Here is a 26721-nt window from a genome sequence, read left to right as displayed (position 1 = left end):
CCTCATGGACTGGAAGCAGGCTAACCTATTTGTGCGATGCTTTGCCAAAGCTGATTTACTTTGCTAAAAAGCAGAGTAAATTAGACAGTGTGCAGCATTAAGCAGTGTGGTTAAACTGCTTCCAGTTACGCATGCTGGCTCCCTTCAAGCTGCTTTGGCTCTCTCACCACAGCACTGTGTTGTGCAGCACAGACATACCCTGACTGGAACTGATGTGTGTGAAATGTTATTCATGTAAGGAAGGACTGACGAATTGTACCCATCCTTTCTTCTTCAGAAATTCTGTCCTCAGATACATGCAGAACGTACAACTAAGCATGTCTTAAAATAACTGCAGTCTAACTGTCATTGCATTTGACCTCAGAAATGTGATTCTCTGAGTAAACACAGAAAATGAAGGCACCGCAACTGATTATAATTAAATATAAGTGGTATAAATAGATGTGTTACGGCTGACAGTTAAAGTTGGAGTTCAGCTTACGTGTCAGCCTTTGCATTACTCATGTAAATCAATGTTACAAGAGAAACCTCGTAATTTACCACTACCCATAAAGCATCCTCTCTGTAATCAATAGTGATTCCTATATGGAATTACCGTGCTGAGCAACCTTTCTTCCATCCATATCCTCAGCATGATTGCTGTATGGTTTGGCACAATAACAGAAGAATATCCAGTGTGCTCAGTAGTTTTCTGTGTGGAAGGATTTAGCGTCCTAATTTGGTACAAAAATTCCATTCAGTTTAAAGTAAGCAAAACTGGAATTAAATACTTCAAATGATGAAGAATTGAGTAGAATTATCAAGGAGGAAATTCTTTGCAATCGCACTGTATTGAGACTTTACAATTAAGTTCAGCTTAATTTTTTCCTGTATGGAACAGAATACAGTAATTAATTATACTTGGTGCTGTCTGCCATGCTGATAACAGTAAAGGATGATCTGGTGATTTTTTTTTCCTCTCCACTTTTGGTGATAATTATATATGCTGCACTTGGGACCAAGAGCAGACCATATTCAAATGAATCTCAAAATATTTCACTGCTTTCTGATTACGTGAGCACACCCCGATGCACATACAGATGTGCTGTGCTTGGCTTCCAAACAGGAATGCTGGGTGCAGGAGTATTTCTGGACCCCTCCACTCCTCTTGGGAGCCTGGGGTGCCCATATGGATGCAAGTCTCTGAGGAACTCCAGGTACAGAGTGGAGTCAGAGCCACAGTCCCTGTCTGATGGGATTCCTTTCTATAAAAAAGGCAGAAGCTTTAAACAGTAAGACAGTGACTCTGAAGCATGCAGGAACCTTAACCTGCCGTAACTCACCACTTTACGAGACAACCCCACAAGTTCACATGCAACCACCAAGTGACTGTGAGCCCAGAACATGAGCGAGATCCTTCCTGGAAGCAGCCGGTGGTGTCAGTAAGCAGTAGGTGTGCTCAGGGCACTTGGATTGAAGAGAACCCCTCCGGGAACTGAGCACAGACCTGTCTTTTAATGGAGTTAAAAGAAGCTGTAGCTGTTAAGTTCAGAGTTTGGTGTACTCACAGAAACTGAAGCTGTAGCACTTAGGAGACTGAAAGGACCAAACCAGCAGAGCCAAGTGAGTTCAGATTTTACAGTCACTAAAGCAGAGGTTTTCTGAATTGCTTTTGTGGATTTGGATTGCCTGAATTCAACTTTAAGTGCTTTGTGTTCATCCTGAGCGTATGGCTCTGGGTTCCAACAAAAATACAGGCTACATCTCAAATAAACAAAATTCAGAAAATAATTGGTTTTCCATTTTAGTATGTGTTTGCAAGTACTAAAGTAAAAAAAATCCTTTAATTTTCTAGTCACCTCTGTAACTAACACCTCTGGTGGAACCTCTTCTAGTTACATAAAACAGGCACTTGCAAATGTCATGTTTTATAAAGCTGTGATTAACTAATGGAGGAATAGAAGAGTTTTCTAATAAAATATGGTAAACATGCTAAATAAATGGCACTTAGAAAAAATCATAATTCTCCTTGGCACTGGATTGCAGCATCACGGAGTGACAAAGTACATTTAAGCTGACAAAGTACATTTAAGCTGACAAAGTACTGCAGAAATCAGTGAAGTTATGTGCTTTCCTGTTCTCATTGTTCATTTCTCATATAAAAGCTACTTATTTTTTGCTTTTCCCATCTTGATACAAGGATAGCTGTGTAGTTATATGCTATACATTTTTCATATAATTTGTGATTTATAAGATACAATGCATTACATAAACCATCATGTTTTATTTTGAGAGCAGAAGAGTAACGCTTCACTTCAAGAAGTATCTTCCCATAAAGTGTCTTATGTGTCTTTTCCAACTTTTACCAACAGAACAGTGTGGTATTTTTAAAGTGTTATCTTTTTGCTGTAAAATATTAAGACTATGAGAAGACACACAAAGGCTATTGAATGTCTAGCAATTGCTTTGCATATAGTCAGTAGAAAAATACATGTACTCACAATATTGCTTTATTTCTGGGTTCTTCAGTGACTGCTCAGTGCTACAATAGAATAATATCTCCATACAACACACAAAAAAACCAAGACAGATGGACTGACAATTGCTAAACAGTAACTTTACTATCATAATTCTCAGATTACCAGAAATGTCTTAAACTCAGCAATTGTTCACAAATATTGCATTTGTATTTAGCTTGAAATTTGTTGTTCTTATTTCAGGTCAAGGAAGGACAAGTTTAAGAAGGACAAGCCCCTTCAAGCTATTCTGCAGCCATATAAATTGAACCCATGATGATTTATCGTTCCAATCTCTGCCTCCGCTTTTCTTGACTGCCTCGCAGAGACGCGTGGTGCCCCATTTCTCAGTATTGGCTGCACAGCAGTGCTTGCAGTCACAGCACAGCTCCTGCTGCTTACAGCTTGCAGTTGCAAGTGCTCAGCACTTCTACAAATTACACTCCACAGTACTACGCACCAAGAAAAACACAGTTAGCAACTACATGTGCAAAGTGACTAGCATCACACAGGAAATCCGTGGTAAAGGCAGGGATACGATGCAATTCCCCGGGGCTGTACCGATGCCCTGATCGTGAAAACATGTTCTCTTCGCCACAGTTGTCGGCTTCATTCACTATGTACTTCAAATGGCTGCAACAAAGAAAGCACAGATCCCACAGACCACGCTCGCTTTTACTACGCAATGATTTCTCCTCCAGCACGGGTCTTTTTTATGCACTAGATAACACAGAAGACCCATGGAAATCTCTCCCCACTCTCAAAGTAATCACATGTGAGTTCTCTCACCCTCACCACTCGCACAATCCACCAGAGTCTTTGTCCCTTTTTCTGCCTCTTCTGCCACCACGAGTTGGGTGCACGGGAGAGACAGGACTCCTGATCCAATTCCTGCACTTAATCAGGCCCCAGATTGCAGCAGCAATGAGCAACAGGATCAGGGAAGGCCATTTTGGAACGCCAGTAGCCCCAGGGCTGGAGCATGCCCAGATATTTCATGGAACGGCTCTGGCAGACCCACTGCACACAGGTGTTTATTGGCTTGAAGTAAAAATCAGGAATACCAAGAATAATTCATCCACCACTTGGCTTTGCAAACAGAACAGGAACGAGCACAATGTGCAAATCTAAATGGCAGATAACAGCAGCTATTAGCTAACAAGAACACTTTACTCACGGAACTGTTTGCATGATGAACTTTTTCTTTTCCTGGATTGAACCCACTTTAGTATGAAAACTGGTTATGCATAAAGTATTGTCAAAGGCATGTAGCTGAGCAACCACGTAACTCCTTTTTTCAGTAATATCTGTCATTTTTAGGAATAAAAGATGCTGTACCTAACTTAAGTAAGTAAATTTGCAGTGATTTGCAGTTTACTTTCATTTACATCTAAAAGCTACTCAAAAGCAAAACAGATCTAACAGAATCAGAAGCATTTTGCATTTACATTAAAGATATTAATTTTCACACTAAAATTACTTTAAGAAGCAAAGAATGGCTATATGTGGAAAAACTGAAGAAGAAATATAAGAAACTATTCCAAAGAGGTTTGCTACTTTGCAGACCAAAAGCTCTGCACAGCCTCTCTGTGACCTAGACTCAGCCAGCTCCGCACGATTTATTGCTTATCTTTAATAAAGTGAAATCCAAGTGCCTTTTCTGTTTTGTTACTTCCATTTTAACACTAGCAGTAGCAGACAGACAGATAAAGTTTAGTTTTAGCCTGGGAGCTAGACAAAATACTTCTAACATACATATGTACTGTTACAGTCTGACTTATAAATGCTCAGCAGTAAAGTCAGCAGGATTTGAGCACTAAAACTGGAGAAGAGTAAATGGAAGGAGACCCTGCTGTAGTTGCAGACTTGCAGTAATAAGGAAAAGCACTCTTGACTGCTCTTGGAAACTTGTCATGTAAGTGAGCAAGGAGAGAGGTCAGGCAGTGACAGGCTGCTCTTCCAGCCTGAAACAGGGGGGAGCCTGCACCAAATCTAAACTAAAAAGTTTGAAACACGCATTTAACTGAAAATGAATGTTATTAAAAGGCATTATAGCCATCATTTATAAATGTAATCTGAAAGTGCCATAGCTCCTGGCTTCCACTCAGATGATGTCTGGCAGCACGCTGTGTATCATCCACAAAGCATCTTCCAGAATCCCTAGCACCCTGGCTTTAGGGATCACTCTAAATCTCACTAAATTCTGATGATTCTGATGTCATTTTCTAAGCTTAAAGTGTTCTTTCAAGTGACATCAATCATGACTCAACCTAGCCTCTCCTGCCATATATGACAAAGGCTCCTATTTTTAAACTTTCAGACAAATACAGCCTGTATAACATTTTTACCAAAAATACGTCAGTTCACATATCACTATTCTGAGCGCATTCTGTTCTTTTGGGATACTTGTCAGCTGGCCTGTTTAGGTTTGCAAGAAATTAGGGTTTTTTTAGAAGTAAAATAACAGACTTGGAGAATGGAACTTCCACCTTGCATTATCAATAGAATTAATGATAATCTGTGGCAATACTGTCAAGAAGGACAGAGACTAATTGCACAGAGCCAACTATTCACTCTGCATGGTGGTTAAAATGGATGACTGGATAAAAATGATTTGTGTTAGTGCCTGTAGTCTCTTGTAAATGTCAAATACTTTCCTGACATTCTAAAACTGAGCCTGTACAGTGAAAGTGAGAGAGTAGCATTTCATCTTAATTTTAAAATACATAAAACTGATTACCTTCTTCTAGCACTCAGTATTTCACTGTTTCATGATGACCCAAGACGCTGCTCATAATTAACTGGCTGTTCTCTTTCAGCTCATCGTGTCTCTCATTTCTCTTTCAGGACAGCAGTGAAGATTTTACTTCAGATAAATAAATAAAATTTTACTTCCTGTATAAGAAGATATTTACAATTTTCTCACTTGGAGAAAGCCGTAAATATTCATCTCCTCTATTTCCAGTGCATGGCAGTCTTGCTGTTCCCATTAATCCCAGTCACATGTATGTGATCTTCATGAATTTTAGTATTGTCCCTTCAACTTTTTACTGTTCACTTTAACCACCTTCAAAGAACACCTGGGCATATTCTCATCTGTCAGTCTCTAGAGCATTCACAAAATGTTCAAATAGAAAGGATTTATGGTATTCCTTGGTTCACCCCATTTGTGTACTTAGCATACATCTGTTTGTTAGACTCTTATTTTTTGCTCTGCTGTATTAGAATGATGCACAGGTGTAATCGAACTGACAAAAGTGTTAATATTTTTCTAAAACAGATCACTTATATTTAGTACAACTGACATTTTACTCATTGTTCTCGTTAGTAACCACATATATTCCAAAAGAATTGTGAAATGAAATCATCAAAAAGCTACCAGCTGCACAAGTCTTCTGAAACCTCTGTTGTCTGAGTCTGTCTTACATATTACAAAAACATGCAAAAAGGCTTAGAGATAGTTTAAAAAAAAAAAGAAAGAAGGAAAAAAAGAAAGAAAAGGAATATCCAGGTGGCTTTTAAACTGCGGAATACAATAAAACAGAGTTTGGAAAGTATTACAGAGAAATATAGTAACAAAAACCAAGATATGCAGTTTACAAGTTGAGATATATAGTGCTGTGCCTTCGCTTGAGCCGAAATCAGTAAAGCAGACAGAGCTCACTTTATATGAGTTCACTAACTGTTTGACAGCTCTGAGTTTACAAATGTATGACTGGCAGCTTACAGGCGTGCTGATCAACACTAGAAAATCTTTTAAGGCTTAAGGTTAATGAAGGCTAATTATTCTGAAACACTGTTTCAGAGATTTCATTAATAATTGCCTAAAGTGACAGAGATGAATTGCTGCCTCCATTTTGGGAGCACTTGGGAAATTGCTTAAAAGCGTGTGAGAAGATTTATCGAGGACACATTGTAGGTGTCAAAGAAATGAAACCCTGAATGGACAGCTAAGCAGGAAAGGGCATGCCAGTCTAACACAATCCTACAGTTTGCATTAAATAATTTAGACAAAGTCGATAGATTTATCAGCAACGCGTATTTACTAGCATGTGCTTGGCCAGACTTTGATGCACTGGCATTGAAATTCACTTCCAGATAACTAATCTCAGATATTAATCCAAAGATAATAACCAGACAGCTCTTACATGTTTGATTACTCACGCAAGTATTTATCATCTTTGCTGACTGCGTCTTATCTCAAAGCCAGACCCTGAGTCCTGAGAAGTCATCAGCTTGGTTCTGGGGTAAGAGCTGCCAACCCCACTGCGAGGAGTGTTATTGAAGTCAAAGGGACCACACATGAAACCAGGCACTGAAGTTCAACAGTAAAAGTCAGTAAGACCTGGCATTAGATTACAGGGTTTTCAGAGCAAAGGCATTCCTAATTTCCCAGGCACAGAAAGACAAGAGGTAAATACCTGATACTGTTAAAATAAAAATGAAACTTTTCTACTAGCTTCACAAGCGCCACATTTTTATCCACTGCCATCTCATCTGTGCCACCCTGTTCAACTGCATCAACAATCTCGTGCTTTCAAGTGGTGCAGGTGAAAGTCACTTGAGGCTAACTAAAGGAAGAGTTCCTACCATCACTCATTCAGGGGTTGAAGCGATGTCAGCTGTCTGCTGATATTTCATACCTGCTTCATACACATAATACAGAAAGCAGCAGCAGCCGTTAAGTACTAATCGTTAAGCAATTAAGGCTAAGCACTTTCCAATGACACAAAGTGAGGCAATTTACCAGGAAGGGAGGGAGTTGCATTAGCATAAAAATATTCTAAGTTATTCACAAGATGCTAGAAGAGAAGGAAGAATCGTCAATCCTGAACACTTGAACTGTGAAGATCCATAAGGATTTTACACAACGCTAGTGAGCCCAAGGCAAGTAACCACCGCACCAAGCAGAGATGTGCAGGGAGCAGAGCAGCAGCAGGGCTTCTCCCAGATTTAGAGAAAATCTGGCGTCTTCTTTTCTGGTTTGATTCTGTGATGGACAAGTTACTGTAGCTGGGAGCAACCCAGGAGTTCCTTCAGAAAACCTGAGCCTGAGTGCCTTACTGGAGGTACTTCAACGTGGTTGCAAGGGCAATAACAAACATCAAGTGTGTAAATGCACCACACTTTGCCAGTGGTAGCAGAGTTAATAGCAGCCACCACCATCCCTCTGGCAAAAAGCAGGTGAACATAAAAAAGGCTCAGGATTAAGAATGCATCTGCCTTGTCAGTGATACACAGACACTTCACCCATATCTCAGGACTTGTTGGACTTGAACGGACTTTTAGAGTAGGCAGGTTTAATATCACTTTTCAGAAGATGACTTCTGGAGACCACAGAGTCAAGAGCTACGTTCAGGCTGTGACATTGTGAAAAGTAACCACATGCAGAGTCTGCCATGACAGAGTAAAGAACTGCGCATGGGGAGCGCGTTCGCTGGCATAGAGGGTAACTTAACTGCTCCCTGCTAAATGCTTATAAGTGAAGGGCACAGGGGCAGAGAGTGCTCCTTCTTGTAGTTAAAAGGGAGTAAATGACACCCGGCTGCTTAAATCATCTTCCCATGTTGTTTTCACCCATGAATCACTCAGTTTTGGCCAAGCTTGCAGATTTCCCAGTGGTTCAGAGCCCGGCAGTGCCCCAGCTTCTCCCTTCCAGTGGTTCTGGCCAGCCTCTCCTCTCTGCTTCACGCTGCCTGTGTTAAACTATTGGCCCCTGACACTAAGAGGCTTTTTGAGAAGACTGGCTAGGAAGAAAGGAAACGAGATTAAACAGAATAGGTCACTCGAGAACAGTTGCAGAAATTTTGTCTTTATTTGCTAGGTCTGGTAGCTTTAGAAGACAGGAATTTCACATCTTTTACAGCTAAACTTCTGTAAAGAGTAAAGGCTTTAATTATGGCTACTCTTGCTTTCAAGCAGGCTGTAGGGAAGCCAAAAGAAAAATAGTCAAAATAGAAAAACTACTCTGCAGTCAGAGTGTCTGCTAATCAGAAGTGCTACATAAACTTCTGAAGACTAAAAATTATTATCCTATAATAAATTATTCTCCTCTTTTATTAAGTTACTACAGAATCTTATCACAAACAGCATCTCTCATTTCAACCACTGTGGTGTTACCTATGGCAGTCTCCACCACGGCAAAGGCTGGCACCTCCTGCTTTGCTTGGAATATCTTCCCTGTAGCTCCCCTACCATGTCCCAGCATCCTCCCAGGGCATGTGGCTGGCTGACAGTCATGGAGAGCATAGTTTCAGAAGCAGGGTGCATACGTAGTTGGCCTTTTGAAGGGAAAACAGAACTTGATACTTCAGTTCCCACAGGATACCACCACTGAGACGATTTTCTGTAAAACGAAACCAGTGGAGCGGTGTTTTACACCACAGTATCACATAAAAGGCAAGACAGTTGGCCCAGTGATACTCCTACACAGACAAATTCCTGCGTCTCCTGACAGGTTCACATTTCTTTATCTGGCAAGCATAAAATTATAGTCTATGTACAAAGCAGCCTTTTCATTTAGGGAACAATTAAGCTAATCCCAGCAAAATTTCATGTTTAACTAGGTTTGTAGTGAACAAGTTTGTAGTCTGCATTCAATCAAGCTCTTCTGACTTCCACAAAATAAAGGCAAACCACTACATTGAAATGTAAAGTTCTAAGCTTCCTGAGATGTGTAAGAGTCCTACCTGAGTAAAACTATGCTAAAAGTTTGGTATTATATCAGTAGAACTCTTCCTTTAATCTGTCATTGATCTTCCATTTACGCAATAAACAGTGTTTTTATAAGCTTGCTTTTTTCATTAAAATAAACTGGTATACATTACAGTACTTGATAAATATGTAAATATATAAACATATGCATATGCACAATAAAATAAAGTTGCTATTGGCATAAAGGTAACATCAGCTGCACTCATTACAAGATGCAGACTCTCGGCTTTCCAAGTCTCACCTATTCAAAAGCATGGTCAGAGCTTGTGCTTTTTTCAGCTTGGTTGGATCCAGCTGTGGCCAATGATGATTTGAATTCAATGAAGTCAAAAGCAGACAATAATTCAGGTTCAGTTCTGGGTTTTGACAAAACAATGGTTCAAATCAATCTCTGCGTTTGGTTCTACTTTCTGCTTCACAGCTGTGTAAAGAAAAACATCTGGAATAATAGCCCAGCAGAGCCAATAACTGAAGCTGCTCTTTCATACTGTCCAGATAGCACCAATAACAAAGCTTTCCAACGACAAAAATCACCCCACTCAAACAAAAAGGCTCCTTTTGTGCCTTACAATCAATAATAGTCAGGACTGCAAACGGGACTTCAAACATTGTGCCTCCACCTGCATCAGTCAGTAAACTAGGCCAAGACCTGTTGCTCCGTCTTCTGAATGAAAGACGCACCACACAGCTCATACATACAAAGGTAAATTCCCTCTGGAGACAAGCTGGCCTCGTGGCTGCTGGCACCAACCTTTAGCTACACCTCAGCTGTGCCTGGCACTACTCAGCATGGGCTGAAGCCTTTCCAGAAAGTCCGCAAACCACCTGATCCTCCTGTGAGATGCTGAATCTCAGATGTTACCACCCCATTACGCCATCACAGCCTCTGGTGCCAGTTGGTAAGAAGAGTTGTGCTCACGGGATCTTGTTGTGCCTTCTTGCTGCTTTCCACTGCTCTGCCATCTCTCTGACTTTTTTAGTGAGCCTCTTTGAACCTGGGACTAGGTTTTCGTTCCATGTTCATATCGTGCCTAACACAGGCCAGTCAGTATTTGGGAGCAGGGCTCCAGAAGCTGCATCAAAGTAGGTTTAGCAGGGAAGCATCACCCATGGAGGATATGTAAAGCTTTCAGAGAGTAAAATAAGAGAGGGCCTATATGCACTCTGGAGTATTCTCAACCCATGCTTCCACCTGTGCTATTTCACATCATAAATGTGTGCCTTGATCATGAAACATGGTGAGTACTCCCACACTTGAAGCCTAGCCCAGTTTCAGGGACCTATTATTTCCTAAGAATAAGCCTGTAACACATACCTCAGAAAGGGAAGACAAACAATAAAACGTCCAGAGGTCACATACAAAACAAGAAAACAGCCCCCAGTTGCTCTTTTCTTAAACAAGAAGCCCTGAAACCAACACTGGCAGCATAAAAATTAACATTGCTCCTGGTCTTTTTTTACCATGTGCTGCTCTCTTGTATCATATGGGCCACAGAGATTTCTCAGAGCTATTCTCTTTTCATGGGATGAAACACTGTGCTTCTCCATCGGGATCAAACACTAGCTCTTCACTCCTTGTTTCAGAAACAAGGTTCATAGAGAGTAAAGTAAAAGATATCCCTGTGTAAGATTTTCGGTGTCACACTATTTTTTGAGATGGGTCAATTATCCTTTTCCCCCTCATCGTACGACTCAAATTACTAAACTAAAGCTGTACGAGGGCCAAAAAGAAAAAAAAGAATGAAATTGCCAAAGATTAAACCCAGTTGGGTAAGTTTGTATTAAAGCTGTGATCTCTGTACTCCTGATATACACGTTAACAAAATCAGAAGAAAGTAAAGCAATAGCTTTGCCAACATCACCAGCAGCCAGAGTGCACCTCCTGGGCGCTACTTTTCACAATTCCAACGATTTTGGCTTTGTTTACCAATAAAGATTTATTGGCACTTATTTATATTTATCAAGGAGGAACAGAAACCACAGAACATTCACAGCCAACTTGCTAACCTTCTTGTTCAGTGACTTACAAAAACAAAGATGCATTTCCAGGGTAGCACTCATGTCTGTAATATTCTCAGTCCCTCTCTGCCATACTCACAGACCCTCTGCCTTTCAAACACACACACCGAATCGTTGTAAATTTCCATAAGCCTATGTATAAAAATATAGAAAACTTGTAACACATCTTTGTTGAACCAAACATTTGAATTTTATTTCAGGAAAATTATAGCATGCCTTCCATTTTTTTTTTAACGTATTCAAGTCATGAATATGACCACTGAAAAAAAATAGACCTAGTTACAACATAAATTGTGACCTATTTTACTCTTTGTTTCTTATCAAGAATTTTGTGTCATTTGAACCCTTCTGAAAATCACAGAATCACAGAATGGCTTGAGTTGGAAGGGACCTTAAACATCATCCGGTTCCAACCCCACTGCGATGCGCAGGGACTCCTCCCACCAGACCAGGCTGCTCAAAGCCCCATCCAGCCTGGCCTTGAACGCTTCCAGGGATGGGGCATCCTGAAGATATTTTTCTCTATTCACACACTGAAATGCGTAGTGGCACAAAGCTGCCAGCTATGTCTTTAAAAATTTGTTTAAATAGACATATGTATACAACTAAAATAGAGGCAAACCAAAGTCTCAATAATCACAAGGATTTACCCTCTTTGTTAAAATGCTGGATGTCAGCTACACAAAATATCATAGTATTTTATTATAGAGATGTGAAATCATTCCATACAGTCTTCCAAATATCCAACTTGTATTTCAGATACAGATACCAAGAGGGAAAAGTCTCCAGCTGTCTAGAACTCCAATTTCTCTCATTTGTACTGTCATTTAACGTAAGACAAAATTTAAGACCAGATTTTAACTGTTTCCAAATGCTTTTGTGTATGTTTCTGCTGAAACCTTTAACCACTGCCTAGCACCAAAATTCTTAAACAACAAATACACCCACTGTGTTCCTTTGATTTTGTGTTGAACACTGATATCATAGATTATTCATGCTAATACATGATAAATACTTAATGACTTTGAGAACAAAAGGATCTTGGGCAAAGTGCAAGTACAAATGATTTTAAGCATTGCTACACAGAAAACTCTTAATCTTGTGAGGAAATGACTGTAGATACAGCAGTAGCAAAACCAGACTTAACTGTAAATCTCTGAAGAAACGATTTACCCTTTCAAACAATCTCAAAAAAACTAAGTACGAGCTTTGCTGAGGAAAAAATTCTCCACGCACAATAGAAACCTGAACCTAAGCACATGTGGGAAATGCAGAATACTGCACTGAAACAAAACAGAAGGAGCTTAAAAGTCTGCTCTCTAATCCTAGTACGTGTTAGGCTTTTCTTCTGGAAAAGACATAACACAATGCAAAAAGTAACTTAAATGTTACCTTCTTTGAGTTCTATGAATGAACACAGCTTCCTATGGGACTTATGAGTGGCCTAGGAGCACGTGACCAATGAAACACTCCAAGCTGATAACTCAGATAATGCTTCACAAGACCGGGTGAGCTGATGTCTCAGTTTGAACTACCGACTTAAGCTTTTCCTCCCTGAAACAAAATGCTTTATTTTGGGGTGAGCTGCAGGAAAGGGTAAACATCTATTTCTAAGAAGAATTTGGCAATAAAAAATTAAGAATTTTAGTGCTTGTTCCAGGTTGCTTTCTTTTTCTCTTTAAAGGTAATTGGAGCACTACAGTTAATAGATCTATGAAATAACTTAATACTTAGGCATTTTACCTTTTAAAGTCAATAAACCTGTATGTTACAGAGCAATTTACCATAAAGAAAAAAACCCACCTTCAGTGATATAGCAATAATTTATTGTTTTGCATAAGAAGGTAAGATCAGATTTAAGGTAAGACATCAACCAAGGACCTGATGGTAAATTCAAGTATAGAGCTTGGTACAATATTTAAAAAATGCTACCATTTGTTTGACTATGGCAAACAGTTAAAACACAATAAAAACATCTGGACTTGACTGTCAAAACACACTTCTCTAAAAACCCACATAGCACAACTTGAATATCTGGAATATTGGAAACATGTTTTAGTCATCTTCATTCCCAAATTCTTAGGAGTTAAAGGAACAATCCCTACTCTCACCCAACTCCTCCCTCCCTGGTGCCCCTTGGTATCCCAGAACAATTCAGCACATGGGCTTAGCATCCATCATGATAAGCACACTCCTGTCCCGTTGAAACTGTAAGGTGAAGACATTTTTTCTACCTTGACCTATGATCCTGCTTCTCTGCCTGCCAGCAGTTTCAATTTTTTTTTCCTTTTATTGAAGCTAACACTGCTATAATGTTGATTTTCAAGAGCAATCTAGTAATTTTAATTGAAACTGTCTCTCAGCCCCGAAAGACACTGTGCACATTTTACTCTGTTGGCTGGATTTATGTTTTTGTGATTCCCTTTCTTTTGCAGGTGTTACAATTCAGGAATTAGCTCCTGGCTTGGAGATGGGGCAGGCAGCCATCCGTCTAGGAAACTCCTGCCAGGACTGCGCTGAGGATCAGAGGGTCAGTGTCTTTATAAATGCAGCAAAGCACAGGGCTGTTACTGCTGTCCAGTACAGGGAACCTATTGCAGAAGGTTCTCCTAGACCACACCGAGCCAGGAACGGGAATTAAATTAATTTCAAACAAACAAGAAAAACAGCCTGTGGGACAGCCAGAACTGTTTCTAAAAGGGAGTTTGCAGATTATTCTAGCATTTATCTCTTAAAGAGAAAAGCAGGTCCCTTATGTGAGTGGTATTGTACACTAATGTTCTCAGACAGGTTAGAAGCCGTGTTAAGAGTTTTTCCCCCAGGATTAAAGCCCCTCTCATTGGAAATGGCCAGATCCTGAGATGCCGAGTGCCCTCTCAGTTTGGGTTGGTTGCAAAAGATGGTGAGGGCACTTGGCATCTGGCAGGCAAAAGCAGACAGACCTGCTAAACTCCAGATCCCCTGAAAAATAGTTTCGATTTTCAGTAATTAAAAAAAATACAAAAAAATTCTCAACTCATGTAATCTCCATGCGATTAATTCAATCGACAAATTACTATTTATATTACAAAAAGTTTAAGTCTGCCAGGAAAACACTGAAATTTGACAAAAGTTACATTATAACTGTTCAAGCAGAGCATGTATCCGTACAAGGATTCAGTACATCTGTAACTCTTCCATAAATATTTCCAGACTCCTAGGGATTTTGCTCTTGTTGCTTGCATTTCATTTATTTTATACAACTCTAAGCCAAATGCAATGACCCACACATTAAATACACATTTAGAATAAAACTGCAAAATCTGATGGCTTTATCAGTGTATGAACTGAAATAAAATATTTACATGGAATGTTGAGCTCCATTTACAGAGACGGTGTTTCAAATTACAGACTTAGTAATCTCCTTAGTAAATGATCACATTGACAAGAAATTAAAAAACTTAACATCCCTTTTCAACCCCTTCATAAATATATAAAGTTTCACTAAATTCTTTTTTCTTTAAACAAGACAGCTATATTCTCTTTACAGATTAACATGAAATAACGGTTTCCTGCTTGAATGCCACAGAGGTGACGATCTGAAGTTAGCAAGTTCCTATACACATTCTGTAGTTACAAGACATATTCACAACACAACACGCAGGTGTTACTTGGTCTTTACACACGTACACATTTCCTGCATATCAGTAGTAAATAAAGAAAAATACCAAATTATCTATATTAAAAATACATCATCTAATATACATTTCCTTACAGTGCCACATCAAATTTTAAAATTATGTTTCCAACTGAGTCTGACCAGTGACAAGGATACTTTTTTACAGTGCAGTCTACAGCAAGAGACAAAATATGTTACACTACTACAAATTATCACTACATACTACACAATAAAAAGAAAAATAATCTCTTGTAACAGCTTCCCAGATCTCCAAAGTTTCTTTGCTAATTGTTTGAAAAATTTTGATGGGAAAACTATTGTAAAGGAAGCCAAAAATATTTTAATCCAATTTAAAGGAAAAAAAAAGTTACTTCCTACTTTATTGCTATTCATGTCACTTTGCCACTGATTTTAGAGATCAGTCCCTAAGACTTTTAAGTTATATATAAAGTAACTCCCATTTTTCCCTATTTAAATAAATATTCCTGTCAGTTTTCTTTGTTGAGCCACAAAGCATGTGTGAAAATATTTTCAATCTACGCATGCTCACAGCAGAGTATTTCACAATTAAGCCACTTAATACATCATTCTTTCCATGACTATGTAAGTGCAAAGGAATACTAAAAATCACACTGTACATGTAAGACAAGGTTCACATCTAGAAAAGTAAAACCACTTATCTTGATATGTAATTAAAACTACAATGTTTTCCTCATAAAAATGTTGGTCACTGTTGCCTGTTTCAGTTGTCTCAAGCACATCGGGGTAATAACTTCCAAGTGCTGATGTGCTCTTTATGGGAGCAGTTATGCTTAAAACAACCAGAGTGCTGATTGCCAGTATTAATTAGGATCTTCTAGAAATCCTCCATTAAAAAAACCTACCTTGGAAACACACAGATGATGTTAGAGGTGTTTGGTAGTTTTGTCACACAAGTATTAGCTCACTTTATAGAGCAGAGTAAGAATTTGGTTTCATCCGACTGTTCTGCCCCAGAATTGCGGGCAGGAGGATTGAAGACACGGGAAAATGAGACCAGTCCCAAGTGCATGAGGAGTGTACCTGCTGCTCAGGCAGAGTTAGGAAGCCCTCCTACCAAGAAAATGGCCATCAGGTAATGCGTAACCTTGCCCCATATTTACGTGCTGAGACAATAGCAGATGTTTTGTTTATTTAAAGCATTATGAATGTAGCCAGCTGATGGGAACCCAGAAGGTCTCAGTCTCCAACCTGTCAAGAGTTGTTTTAAGCTCAGTGTAAGCGGTAGTGAGATCATCGTTGACTATCACCTTATCGAAAAGGTGGCCATACTGGCTCTCCATCAAGTGGGCAGATTTAATCATTTCTTGAAAATCTTCTTCCTAGAAGAAGTGCAAGCATAGTCAGTCCATAGAAACATCACATAAACATCTTCTGTGGTAAATGCAAAGCTACTTGCTTATTTCTTATCTCAACAGGAGAGGGAAACTGTACTTTTAATAAAAAAAATATGGAGATCACCATTGTAAGTGATCTCAGAGAGCTTTCTCAAGAGCAGACTTTGCTCAAAAGGGAATTCTTTCACTTCTCACCTTGCAGTGACACTGGTCTCTGCATGGTAATGAGAGACATTTTCTGTTAGCAGTAGCAGTGAAAATTTCGTGAAAATATATTTGCACTGGGGGGTTCTTCAATGACATCAAATCAGAAGACCATGGAAATGTAAATAGCCATGAGGATATCAAACAGTGAAAACACCACAGTAAATCTGTGACTTGCGAGAGGCTGGGAAATCACAAGAAAGCCCTGACAGGTGCTGTTGATAAGATCCAATGATCATTATTTTCAAGGTAAACCACAACAACAAAACAACAGTCTCCAGTTCTACCATGTCTGAATATACTTACTGTAAAAGGTTTTGCAGTCCCCTTATCATCTTTACTTGAAATAACCTTGGCGTTTTTTCTGGTCTCTCTCAAACGTTCGAGTGATGGAGGCTTTATAAATACAACAAATGGTTTAAATTCATATGTCCGTAAGTGTTTCACTGTCTGGGAAGTGGAAAGGTTTTAAATAATTAGTTTATTTCACACAACGGAATTTACTGTAATAAAAAAACCTCACGAACCAAAAGAAACCCATAAAGCACATCTAGAAAGCTATTTTTCATTTACTGCCATCCCACCCTGGTGACCAACATTGATACGCGTGAGGAGAATTTTCATGTGAATGGTAAGAAAACTCTCCATTTCCACACAGGCTGATGGCAAACCCCATCAGCTTGGCAAAGGTTGGGCTGTGCCACTGGCAGCAGGAGGGTGGAGAGGAGGAGAAGTTCAACACATTTTAGCAGGAATAACTCTTTCTGTACTCATGAAAAGTAATGGGAAAAGGTGTCTTGACACTTGGTCACAACAGGTCAATGATTTGTTCTCTTCAGTACTGCGTGTCCACCACGTAACTCCTGCTATTCATTATTCCCCAGTCAGTTGAGCGATGCTGTGTATAGACTTAGAGATAGACCTACAAGTCAGATTACACATAGGGTGAAGCACGATTGGGGCGGCCAGCAGCTTTCTATCTTCTTCATTCTCCCAAAGTCTACAGGAAAATGCAAAGTCAGAGAGTGGGATCCCAGATGGCTCACAAGCCTGGGTCCCTGAGGGAATTTAGTACTTCAGTGGAAAACAGGGCTGTGCTGGATAGGCAATAGCCTTGCAGAGCAGCCTGAGAGTAACAATGCCAAGAGCCCCTTCCCAGCTCCCCTCCTCCACTGGCATGGGGTCTGGATTCCCTGGATCCTCCCCTGCCCCACATCTGACACCGCCTCGGGAACCGTTCATGAGCTGCTGGAGTTCAGAAGTGACGGGCTGGCCATCCTTGGAGAAGAAATACTATGGCTGGGTTTAGACAAACTAGCCCAGCTCCTGGAAGCACTGTGGTTATTGGTAGCATAAAAATTCCCAGTGGAGCTGTTCAGTGGGGTTGAAAGACAAGCCAATGCAAGAAAAAATGGTTTACAGAGGAGTGTTCTTAACCATCATTCAGCCAACAACACATTAAGTGCGTTCCTTGACTCGTGTCCATCCACCCTGCATGGAAATCCTCTGCGTGAATGGTCCAGTTCAACACGTGAGAGAGAGTCTGGACTGGACGCCAGCTCAAAGCCATTCTGAAATCAAGTTTCAGAGAAAACCTCTAACTCAACCCAGCAGAAAGATGAGTGAAAATATAGGAGTGTTTTGTAATTAAAACTTTAGTATTACGCTGCAGGCTTTCAACTCTGTTAATTACTGAGCTGAATACTTGCCAATATGTATTGAAGTCTCCTTCCTCTCTTCCTTTCAGGGAATCTTGCTGCAATAAAGGTAACCAGCAAGCCCACAGTCATTCAGTGGGGAATAAAATGTACTTTTTTAGAAACAATTTTTTCCTGTCATCCCAATATGCACTCTAGGGAACTACAACAGTCCAAAAGACATGTTTACTTACATGAGGCTGCACATCCAACAAACAAACTTTGTTTTTAGCTAGAACGGATCGAACAGAGTCTAAACTTGTACCATAGTAGTTGTTCTTATACTCGCCATACTCAATAAACCTGTGGCAGAAGGTGAAAGCAACTGGAATAATTTCCACTTTCTCCAGAAAAAAACTTATCAGTTGAGTTTATAAGATCTAATTCAGGAGCAAAAATATTTTACTTTACATGAGAGTTTTACCATGTTTTATAAAGGAAATGCTATCAAGTACTTCAGCATGTCAATTTTAAGAAATCTTCTACTTCACCACTTTCAAATCAGTAACACCTGCTTGCATTACAGTTAAAGAGAAAAAAGGACTGTGGTCCAACAGCCCACTAATGTTTTCCATCACCTCTTTTTCTGAGCTAATGCAATGCAATATAACAGTGGATAAGCTAAACAATAGAAACTACTGAAATTTCATTGCACACCACAGAATATCCAAATTCTCTGTCTCAGAAGAGGAGGAGGAGCAACAATGGTGCTAATGGAACCAAGGCAGCCGGTTATACACTATAAAAGCACAAGCACTATTTGCCAAAAAAGCAAAGCACAGTTTGAAGTTTCAATAAAACCTGCAGCTTTGTGTCTAATACACTTTTGCCTTCTGAAGCACTGGGACAGAATTTCAAGCTATGACATTTTACAGGCTGCTGGAGAATGTGATGCTACCATTGTCTTTATTTCAATTTAGTTTCTAGTGGGTTTACATGCAAGGGCTTCACTGTAGATCTCTAAATTCAAAAGCAGAGGAAGTGCCTAGCCTGAAAGAGAGCAGAACTGCACAAACATTGTCTCAGGCATGTTTACAGCACTTTCCAGCTCCCCCTCTTAGAGCTGCAATGCTTTATTGCTACAACAGATGATGCCCTATTGAAAAAGTGCTCCCTAATACCGACCACCTACAATTTCAGTGTTTCCTTGATGAGCTGAAGTACTGGAAATACTTGGAAGCTTAGAAACAGTTCTGTTTGCACATGCTATTTTTTTTCCTCTGCGTTTTTGCCAGCTGCTTTGATCTGCTTATATATCAAAATGTAATTTTAACACATCTTCAAGTCACTGCAACTTATATCCACTTTGACTACTTATGTAAAATTACAATCAGCCCCATTTTATTTTATTTTATAATAAAGCCATTGTTTTAACTGCAGTTCTAGTTAAAAATCTCTTTGACATACTTGTTATTCTGTACGTCTGTCTCAAACAAGTGCTTGGAAATGAAAATGTATTCAACACCGTCGCTTTCTTGGCTTCTTCTTGGACGGGTAGTGTCTGCAGGTGCATTAAATGGAAAAAAAAAAAAAGGAAAATGTGCAGAAAACAATATAATTCAAACCGGTTCAGGAAATACTGAAAAGCACACAGGACTTATGCAATACTAAGTGTAGCAGTCCCCCTCACTTCTGATAGATATAAGGCTGCTCTGGATCTGGTAGGCAGCACACAAGCACATGACAGGACTGCGTTTTAAAAGCGTGCAGAAAAAGTAAGAAAAAAAAATTACTGGACAAGTATCAGATTATAATTTTTATTAAGTAGTGGAAAAATCCAGTAAAAGGAGGACAGCTGAATAATAAAAGGAGCAGTAGTCCATAACAACTACACCAATCTCAACACTTGTTAAACTTATTAGCATACAAGACCATAAAGGGAAACAAAGCTCACCAACCTGATTTATAAAAATGTTATGTTCATTAACAACACTTGTAGCTATGCTATGTAAAGCATAATAATAAAACATTGGGTGTGAGTTTTATGCTCAGTGCTTTTCTTTTTCTGGTGATCAAAAACTAATTCCTTTTTCTTCTAGTAGCCTTGTAGTACTTGCACTTCTTACTTTCTTTCAAGTGCTAGGTACTAAAGTTTTACTTATAAACAAAACTTATTTGTAGCGTTGCCAGTTATGGATAATAAATTAATTCAAAAGTCCTATTTAATGCAAGTTGTATGCTACAACATCTTGCTTTCTCCATCACACAGGAACGTACACAACCTGCCTGCAGTAAGAAAGTCCTGAATGCCATTTGGAATCATGCTCTTCTTAGCCTGACACAAAGAGGAACATTTCCAAGACAAAAACCCCAGTTCTCCCTCCAGGTCCTGACTTACTGGATTTCCAGTTGAGGGATTTCTTTATGTGTTTGTTTTAAATTATAACCACAAATTTTGAAGAGAAAAGAGAGAAGGCAGCTTGATGAATACTGGAAATTTTTAGATAATTATCTTTGGGCAAATGATTGCATACATTTCTCTGTTAGATATTTGCGAAAACCTGGCTTACTTCATTGTTGTTTTCAATACCCAGCTGAAGGAAATGTGCAAATGAAATGTCTTGCCAAAATCGAATGTATTAATTTTTCTGCCTAGCAAATTCATTCTTATATATACTTCATGGAATGCCTGTACTTCCAAAAACCTTTATCTCCCAGATTCAGAATCTGGACCCGTATTTTTAAATTATCCCTACAGGACACAAAAGTACAAGTAGAAAGCAAAACAAGGCAAGTCTAACTAAAACTGTCAAGTTCTCCACATTAAGGAAACCCCAGTAAAGTATTGTATTAGTTAATACTGAACACTGTTATTCAATCTTTAAACAAAGTAACACTACTTGGTCAGAGAAGGGGAAAGAGGAAAAAAATCCCCAAGTCAACTTTTCTAACCCTAACCAAAGGGATTTAATTCATTTATTCACACGATCAAACTGCTTATCGTCAGTCTTCACTTTTGAGCCTAATATGGAAAGGCCATTTTGCTGAAAGCAAGCATTGCTAGCAGAGTACATTTCACTGCTTTGTAGCCAAACTCAGGGTGTTCTTCAGTCGAGTTTCATTTACTAAACCACGCTGACATCAATCACGTTAAACTTGTACTAAAAATCTACAGCAATGCCTCTGAGCCAAAATGCCCTATCAGTTTAATCAGTGCTATTTAAAATACAACTGCAGCAGCAGCACTTTCGAAAATTAGAAAAGTAATTTGGATGCCAAGCATACATTTAGGGAACCAAATTTGTAAGTGCCTTAAGGTAATCCAACAATAAAGTATAATAATGCGAGGATAGCATTAGGAGAGTAGAAGTGTATTTTTACTTACGCGGCACTGTTACCCCGTAATGCTGCGTGTCACTGATCAGCAATTTCCGTTTAAGTTCATTCAGTCCCACCCCTACAGGACCTGAAAGAAAAAAAACATGTTGTTTCCCAACAGCAAGCCCTTTCTCGTCTTCAGGTGTAAGTTCTGTCTAAGACCATGCAGCACACAGCTATAATATATATCAGCTTTTAATCAGTCATTTGGAAACGCCCATGGTTTTAGCCTCTCCAAGAATATATAGCACTGACGAATTTCAGGGGATGCAGTTGGCAGTGACTCTGCTCTGACTTTACTACTGAGGAAATATCAGAGAAAAAGTTGACAGGAAAGCTAACTTACTTTCCTACAGCAACTCCCTCAATACATACCTATCTCCATCCTCAGTCCTGCTAAAGAACCCACACTCTAACCTGCAGATTTCCAGCACAAAAACTGGTTTGGCTATTTGTTTTGCCAGAATACCTACAACTCAGAGACTAGAGGGCCCCAGCTGGTATGCACAAAGTCCCCTCAGAGCCTCTGCACTCCATGTGTCAGTATTGCCTTTTCCTCCCTCCCTCCAGTCGCTGCATCCCTTGCCTGCATCAGTCTCCAGAGAAGCATTGTTCCCACCTTCCCTCCATGTCCTGGGAGCACTGTGCTCCTTCCAGCCCCAGCTACAAGAAGGAGCACCACCTGGCCTCTGGCCAGCTGTAGCTGTCACTGTCCACCTTTTGACAGCACCTGGGGAGAGGGGAGGCAGTACGCCCCAGGTCACAACCTATTTGGGATGTTTGGGTTTCTTTCTTTATTGTGGATTTTCTTTTAAGCTATGCTCATCTTCTGCCTGCTGTCTGAACTGGTCCAAAGCAAATGTTTCCTTCTTCATGCTGCTGCCAAAGAGAGAACACTCTTGGAAAGAGGATGGCAGGAAGAAACAAAGTTTGCACAGATTTTTTTTGACCCCTCTCTTCCACTTCATGTGAGTACTGCTGTTCTAGAAGCCACTGAGCAAATATTCTTCTTGGTTTTCAGGTTGTCCATAGCTCTCAGGTATTGGCCAGTTGTGCTTTAGGTTTCAGTGAGGGCACTTTGTCTTATGAGACAAGGGCAATTGCTGCCCGTCTCCAGTCCATTTGGCCCCTTTGGTGGTGGGACGTGGCGTCATGTATGTGTGGAGACAGCTCAGCTCTGGTGTCCTCATGCAGTTCTGATGGTGCAGTGGTTTTGTTTCCACAGAGCCAAGTCAGGAGCAGAACACAGAGAGGAGAGTGAATCACCGGATCCATATCTCAAATAATACAAGGATAATACGTCTAGTTTTAAGGAAAATTCTTGCTGTTACAGTAAAAGTGACACATCTATGCATGGAGTGCTCTTTAACAGAGACATTTTAAACGTTAGAAATACAAAACCTAATAAACATTTTAGTGAAGCAGTAAGATATTGGTTAATTACTGGTGAGAATCACAAAGCAAAGACTGATGCTTCAGCACCTTCAGGTGCCTATTTGTAAAAATGGCTGCTCACCCTGTCCAAAGTTAAAAACATATAACGACGGAAAGCAAATGCTTGCTACTGTGCTACTATCCCCAGACTATGGTCTCTCTGTATAATCTTAGTGTTTCTGCATTTATAATTTTTATATGTTTACATAAGTTAAACACACAACTACATTTCAAGTTCCATCTCTGACCTGCCTGTAAATTAATCTATCAGCATGTATAAATGTTTATTTAATACGGTGTACAGCAGCCTCTACTGGTGCATGTCTGCAGAGGAAAACAATGTGTCACGTAGATAATGACATAACTTTTGTTCTTATTTTAAAAAAAAATTCCTTTTTTTAATAATATAGCTATTTAAGGCAAATACGGATTTTTATAGGAAAACTAATTAAAAATCTCAATATATACTAGCAAAGTAGAATGAAACAAGTGGAATTCAAATTTTATAAACCATTTTACTCCTTCCAAGCAAAAAATCTTTCCCATGAAATCTACACAAATATTATTCCTCAGACTACATGCTGTCAAATCAACAATATGCTTTTAGCTCGATTTATACATAAAGAACCCAGGCTTCATTTCCTGTGACAGATGCACTGGAAACTTACATCATATCTGTTTCCAGACCACATCATCACTACTAATTGTCTCACCTTCCAGATTACCATTCAAAAATCATCTTTAAATTTAACCACAGAAAGGTGTAGATTCTTGTTTTTCAGTGTTGTCTTTGCAGAACTCTTGTACCTGTAGCACATGGATGCTGAAGGCTGACTCCTAATTAGCAATGCCATCCATTATGCTGATTTTTACACTAGATCTCATGAGTGTAATGTGCATTTCTATTCTGAATATTCTTTTCATTTTGATGCAGCAGAAAAAGATGCCACTTTCTAATACTTATGAATTTGAATTCAAGAAGAGAATAAAGCACTAGGATTGAAATGGACAATTCGGAGTTTTACAGTAAAATGCCAGGCATGTGGGATCCATGACTGGAGCATAGTTTTAGGTTTTTGTAAGTCACCCCTGGCACCAATGTTTAGTTATGCTGACAGATTTAGAGATATTTTGTTTACTTCTTAAAGGAACACCTATGGTGTTTGCTGTTGCATGTTGAGTCACATAAGCTAAGCGATAGTCGAATCCTGCACAAACAGACTGTAGCGTCTAACTCTATTTACTGAGAGACACTTGCAGAATGGAACCACCAATCAATAAAACTTGCATTAAATTTTATACCATTCAGACATGTCTAAAGAAGCTGAAAAAAATTGTTTGATGTAAGTTCAGGTCTCAGGAGGGTTAACCCAACCAGCCACTCTTCACCCACAAATACATCATGACCTCCTAGAAGTCTACTTGAGAAGAAAACAGTCTTTCAGAAAAGATATGGGGAGTTAGGTGACAACATCCCTGCTAGGTGCATAAAGCCTTGACAGAGGTTCTGTGGCTCAATTATTCCTTCTCTATTACAACCAAACCCTGTAATACAATGACTGCCTACACATTTCCTGCTGTAGCTCAGTGAGATATGTGGTAGGAAGGCAGAACCCCTTGTTTTTGTGTTACAGTAAATTACAACTAGCAGTGGGAGTGTACTTCTAGATTTGTTGTTCACTGAAGAACTGTCATTGACTTTATACTGCTGTTCTCGTGGGCAAGGCTACCCAATATCCTATGCATTCATTCCTGAGGGACACTGGCCTACCCATGCCTTCAGTCAGGAAGGCTTAACGAAGATGCAGTTCTAGGTCTCTTTTGCTATTGTCCACATGCCTTACTTGACGTAATATGACCATGGTAGGACATTTTCCTGAACTATTGCTGTAAATACATTGAGACTTTGCAAGCCACTGCTGAACACATTACATTAAAGGTAAGTCAAAAGATGTGGAGAGCTAGGAGCTACTTCCATTTCACTCTTCCCTTGCTCTGAGACAGACCTAGCCTCCAAATAGCTCCTTCATGATAAAACCAAAGGTGATTACTTTTTTTTTTTTAATGTATGCAATACAATAGAAAACTTCGCCAGTCCCAGATTAATTTTCTTTGCTGGAGATTAGATTGACATCTTTGTGGGGACAACTGGCAGCCTAATTCAGAGACAGAGAGAGCCTTTTCTGTTGTGTCACATACCATCAATAACCACCCCTTTGTGGTGACACACCTCTGGTCCTTGCTTCCATCACTGCCCACTTAGGACAGATACATCACCCTGGGTAACCACAGCACGTGAAAGGCTTTGCATGCCTCTGGTGATAACGCCACACACACAATTGTGTGCATTTTGGGAGACATGCGCATGGCTTGTTTCTCCTGACCTTGCTTTAACCTAGCACTGTCCCTTTAGGAATCTCTGACTCGGCTGTTACTACACCATGTAAAGTTATAGTATAGAGCACATTCATTCTGATTCTTAGAAAATAAAATTTGTGCTAGTCCAGCCCTCACAGTTACTGAAGCAGAAGCCTTTGTGAGCAGGACTTTTTCCTCAGTAATGTAAATCAAAATTCTAGTGTCTAAATAATATGTTTCATATTAAAATATCCTGCCTTTGCTTGATAGAACTGCACGGTATCATGTATAGAATGCAGGCAATATTTTTGAAGGAAGACTTAAAGGATTTGTTGGCAGTCTAGAAGCAGTAAGTTACCAGAAAATGACCGGTGTCACGGTACTGGATAATTTCATTTTTTTATAGACTCATCACATTTATAACAAGTAAAAGCACAGCAGAAGCACGTGTATCATTACTGCTTCAGATGATCTGTTATTTTAGCCCCAAGGATATGCAGAACTTTATTCATGAACCTGCATTTGCAGAAAGGTAAAGTCTTGAGAAACTAATACATTTAGCTGAACCTGAGACTAGTATATATCACACTACAGGGCACTAAGAATTACTGTGTGTGAAATTTGCATTCTGTAAATTAGACTAGACCATTTAAAATGAAGCCAAAAGAAATTTCAATTTCGAAGTCGTCAAACACCCTCCCCCTAAAAAGGGGCATAACTAAACCTAAACCTATGTTCCAACAGTAAATTATACATTTAGGCCCAGCATAACACAACAGATATTTAGTGCCACCACTAATTAAAGCTGTAAATTAATTATCTACCCCTTTCTTTCCTAGTTCTAATATCCAAATTATATTTTATGGATTATATTGAATGCTGCTACTGGCACACAAAAAGCTTTTTAAACGTGTTCGCTTCTACATTACCTGCATTGCTTAGCTCTGCTAGTTTTTCCACATTTTGCCCAAGACATTTTTATAGTATTGGCCAGACTTAAGCTGCTCTTAATATCCAGAGAAAAACATTAGAATTACTGAAGTCTGCAATAAATCTCTGAACTGCTTTTGTTACTGAAAAAAGCACACTTTCTTCATTTGATTTATTACAACAAAAATCAAATGAAATCTCTAGGTATTCCTTAGATCAGACATATGCAATTTGTTATAAAATGTCTACTTATCACACTTTTGCACTGCACTCTGTTGATGTAAGTGTAAAATCAACTCAACCATGTTATTACTTGTTGTATATAGCCCACAATCTCACAGTGATCACACTAATAGGTGGCTGAATTTTAGTGCTGGAGAGTGACAAAACTGTTTATTAAAAACTAAATTTAACGTTCCCTTGGATATGAGCGATATAAAAACACAGCTACTCAACAGTTCATAACAGTCCCTGATAGAGGATTACATTTCTCTGCTCTGCTGCTTCCAGAATGGAGG

General features: G+C 39.3%; 1 protein-coding gene across 3 annotated transcripts in view; it reads right to left on the bottom strand.

Annotated features, from left to right (window-relative positions):
* Positions 1 to 14431: 14431 nt before the first annotated feature.
* MPP7 (MAGUK p55 scaffold protein 7) overlaps positions 14432 to 26721 on the bottom strand; it is a 152767-nt gene continuing 140477 nt past the window's right edge. For all 3 annotated transcript variants that reach the window (XM_069859439.1, XM_069859438.1, XM_069859440.1), the window contains 5 exons: positions 21489 to 21569; positions 19571 to 19664; positions 18358 to 18466; positions 16773 to 16916; positions 14432 to 16247 (listed from right to left, as the gene is read on the bottom strand). In XM_069859439.1, the coding sequence (XP_069715540.1) occupies positions 16068 to 16247; positions 16773 to 16916; positions 18358 to 18466; positions 19571 to 19664; positions 21489 to 21569 (608 nt within the window). In that variant the 3' untranslated portion in view covers positions 14432 to 16067. The remainder of the gene's footprint in view (positions 16248 to 16772; positions 16917 to 18357; positions 18467 to 19570; positions 19665 to 21488; positions 21570 to 26721) is intronic.

This window comes from Phaenicophaeus curvirostris, chromosome 6 (genome assembly GCF_032191515.1).
Source record: "Phaenicophaeus curvirostris isolate KB17595 chromosome 6, BPBGC_Pcur_1.0, whole genome shotgun sequence".
NCBI lineage: Eukaryota > Metazoa > Chordata > Aves > Cuculiformes > Cuculidae > Phaenicophaeus > Phaenicophaeus curvirostris.
This window is presented reverse-complemented; position numbering and strand designations above follow the sequence as displayed.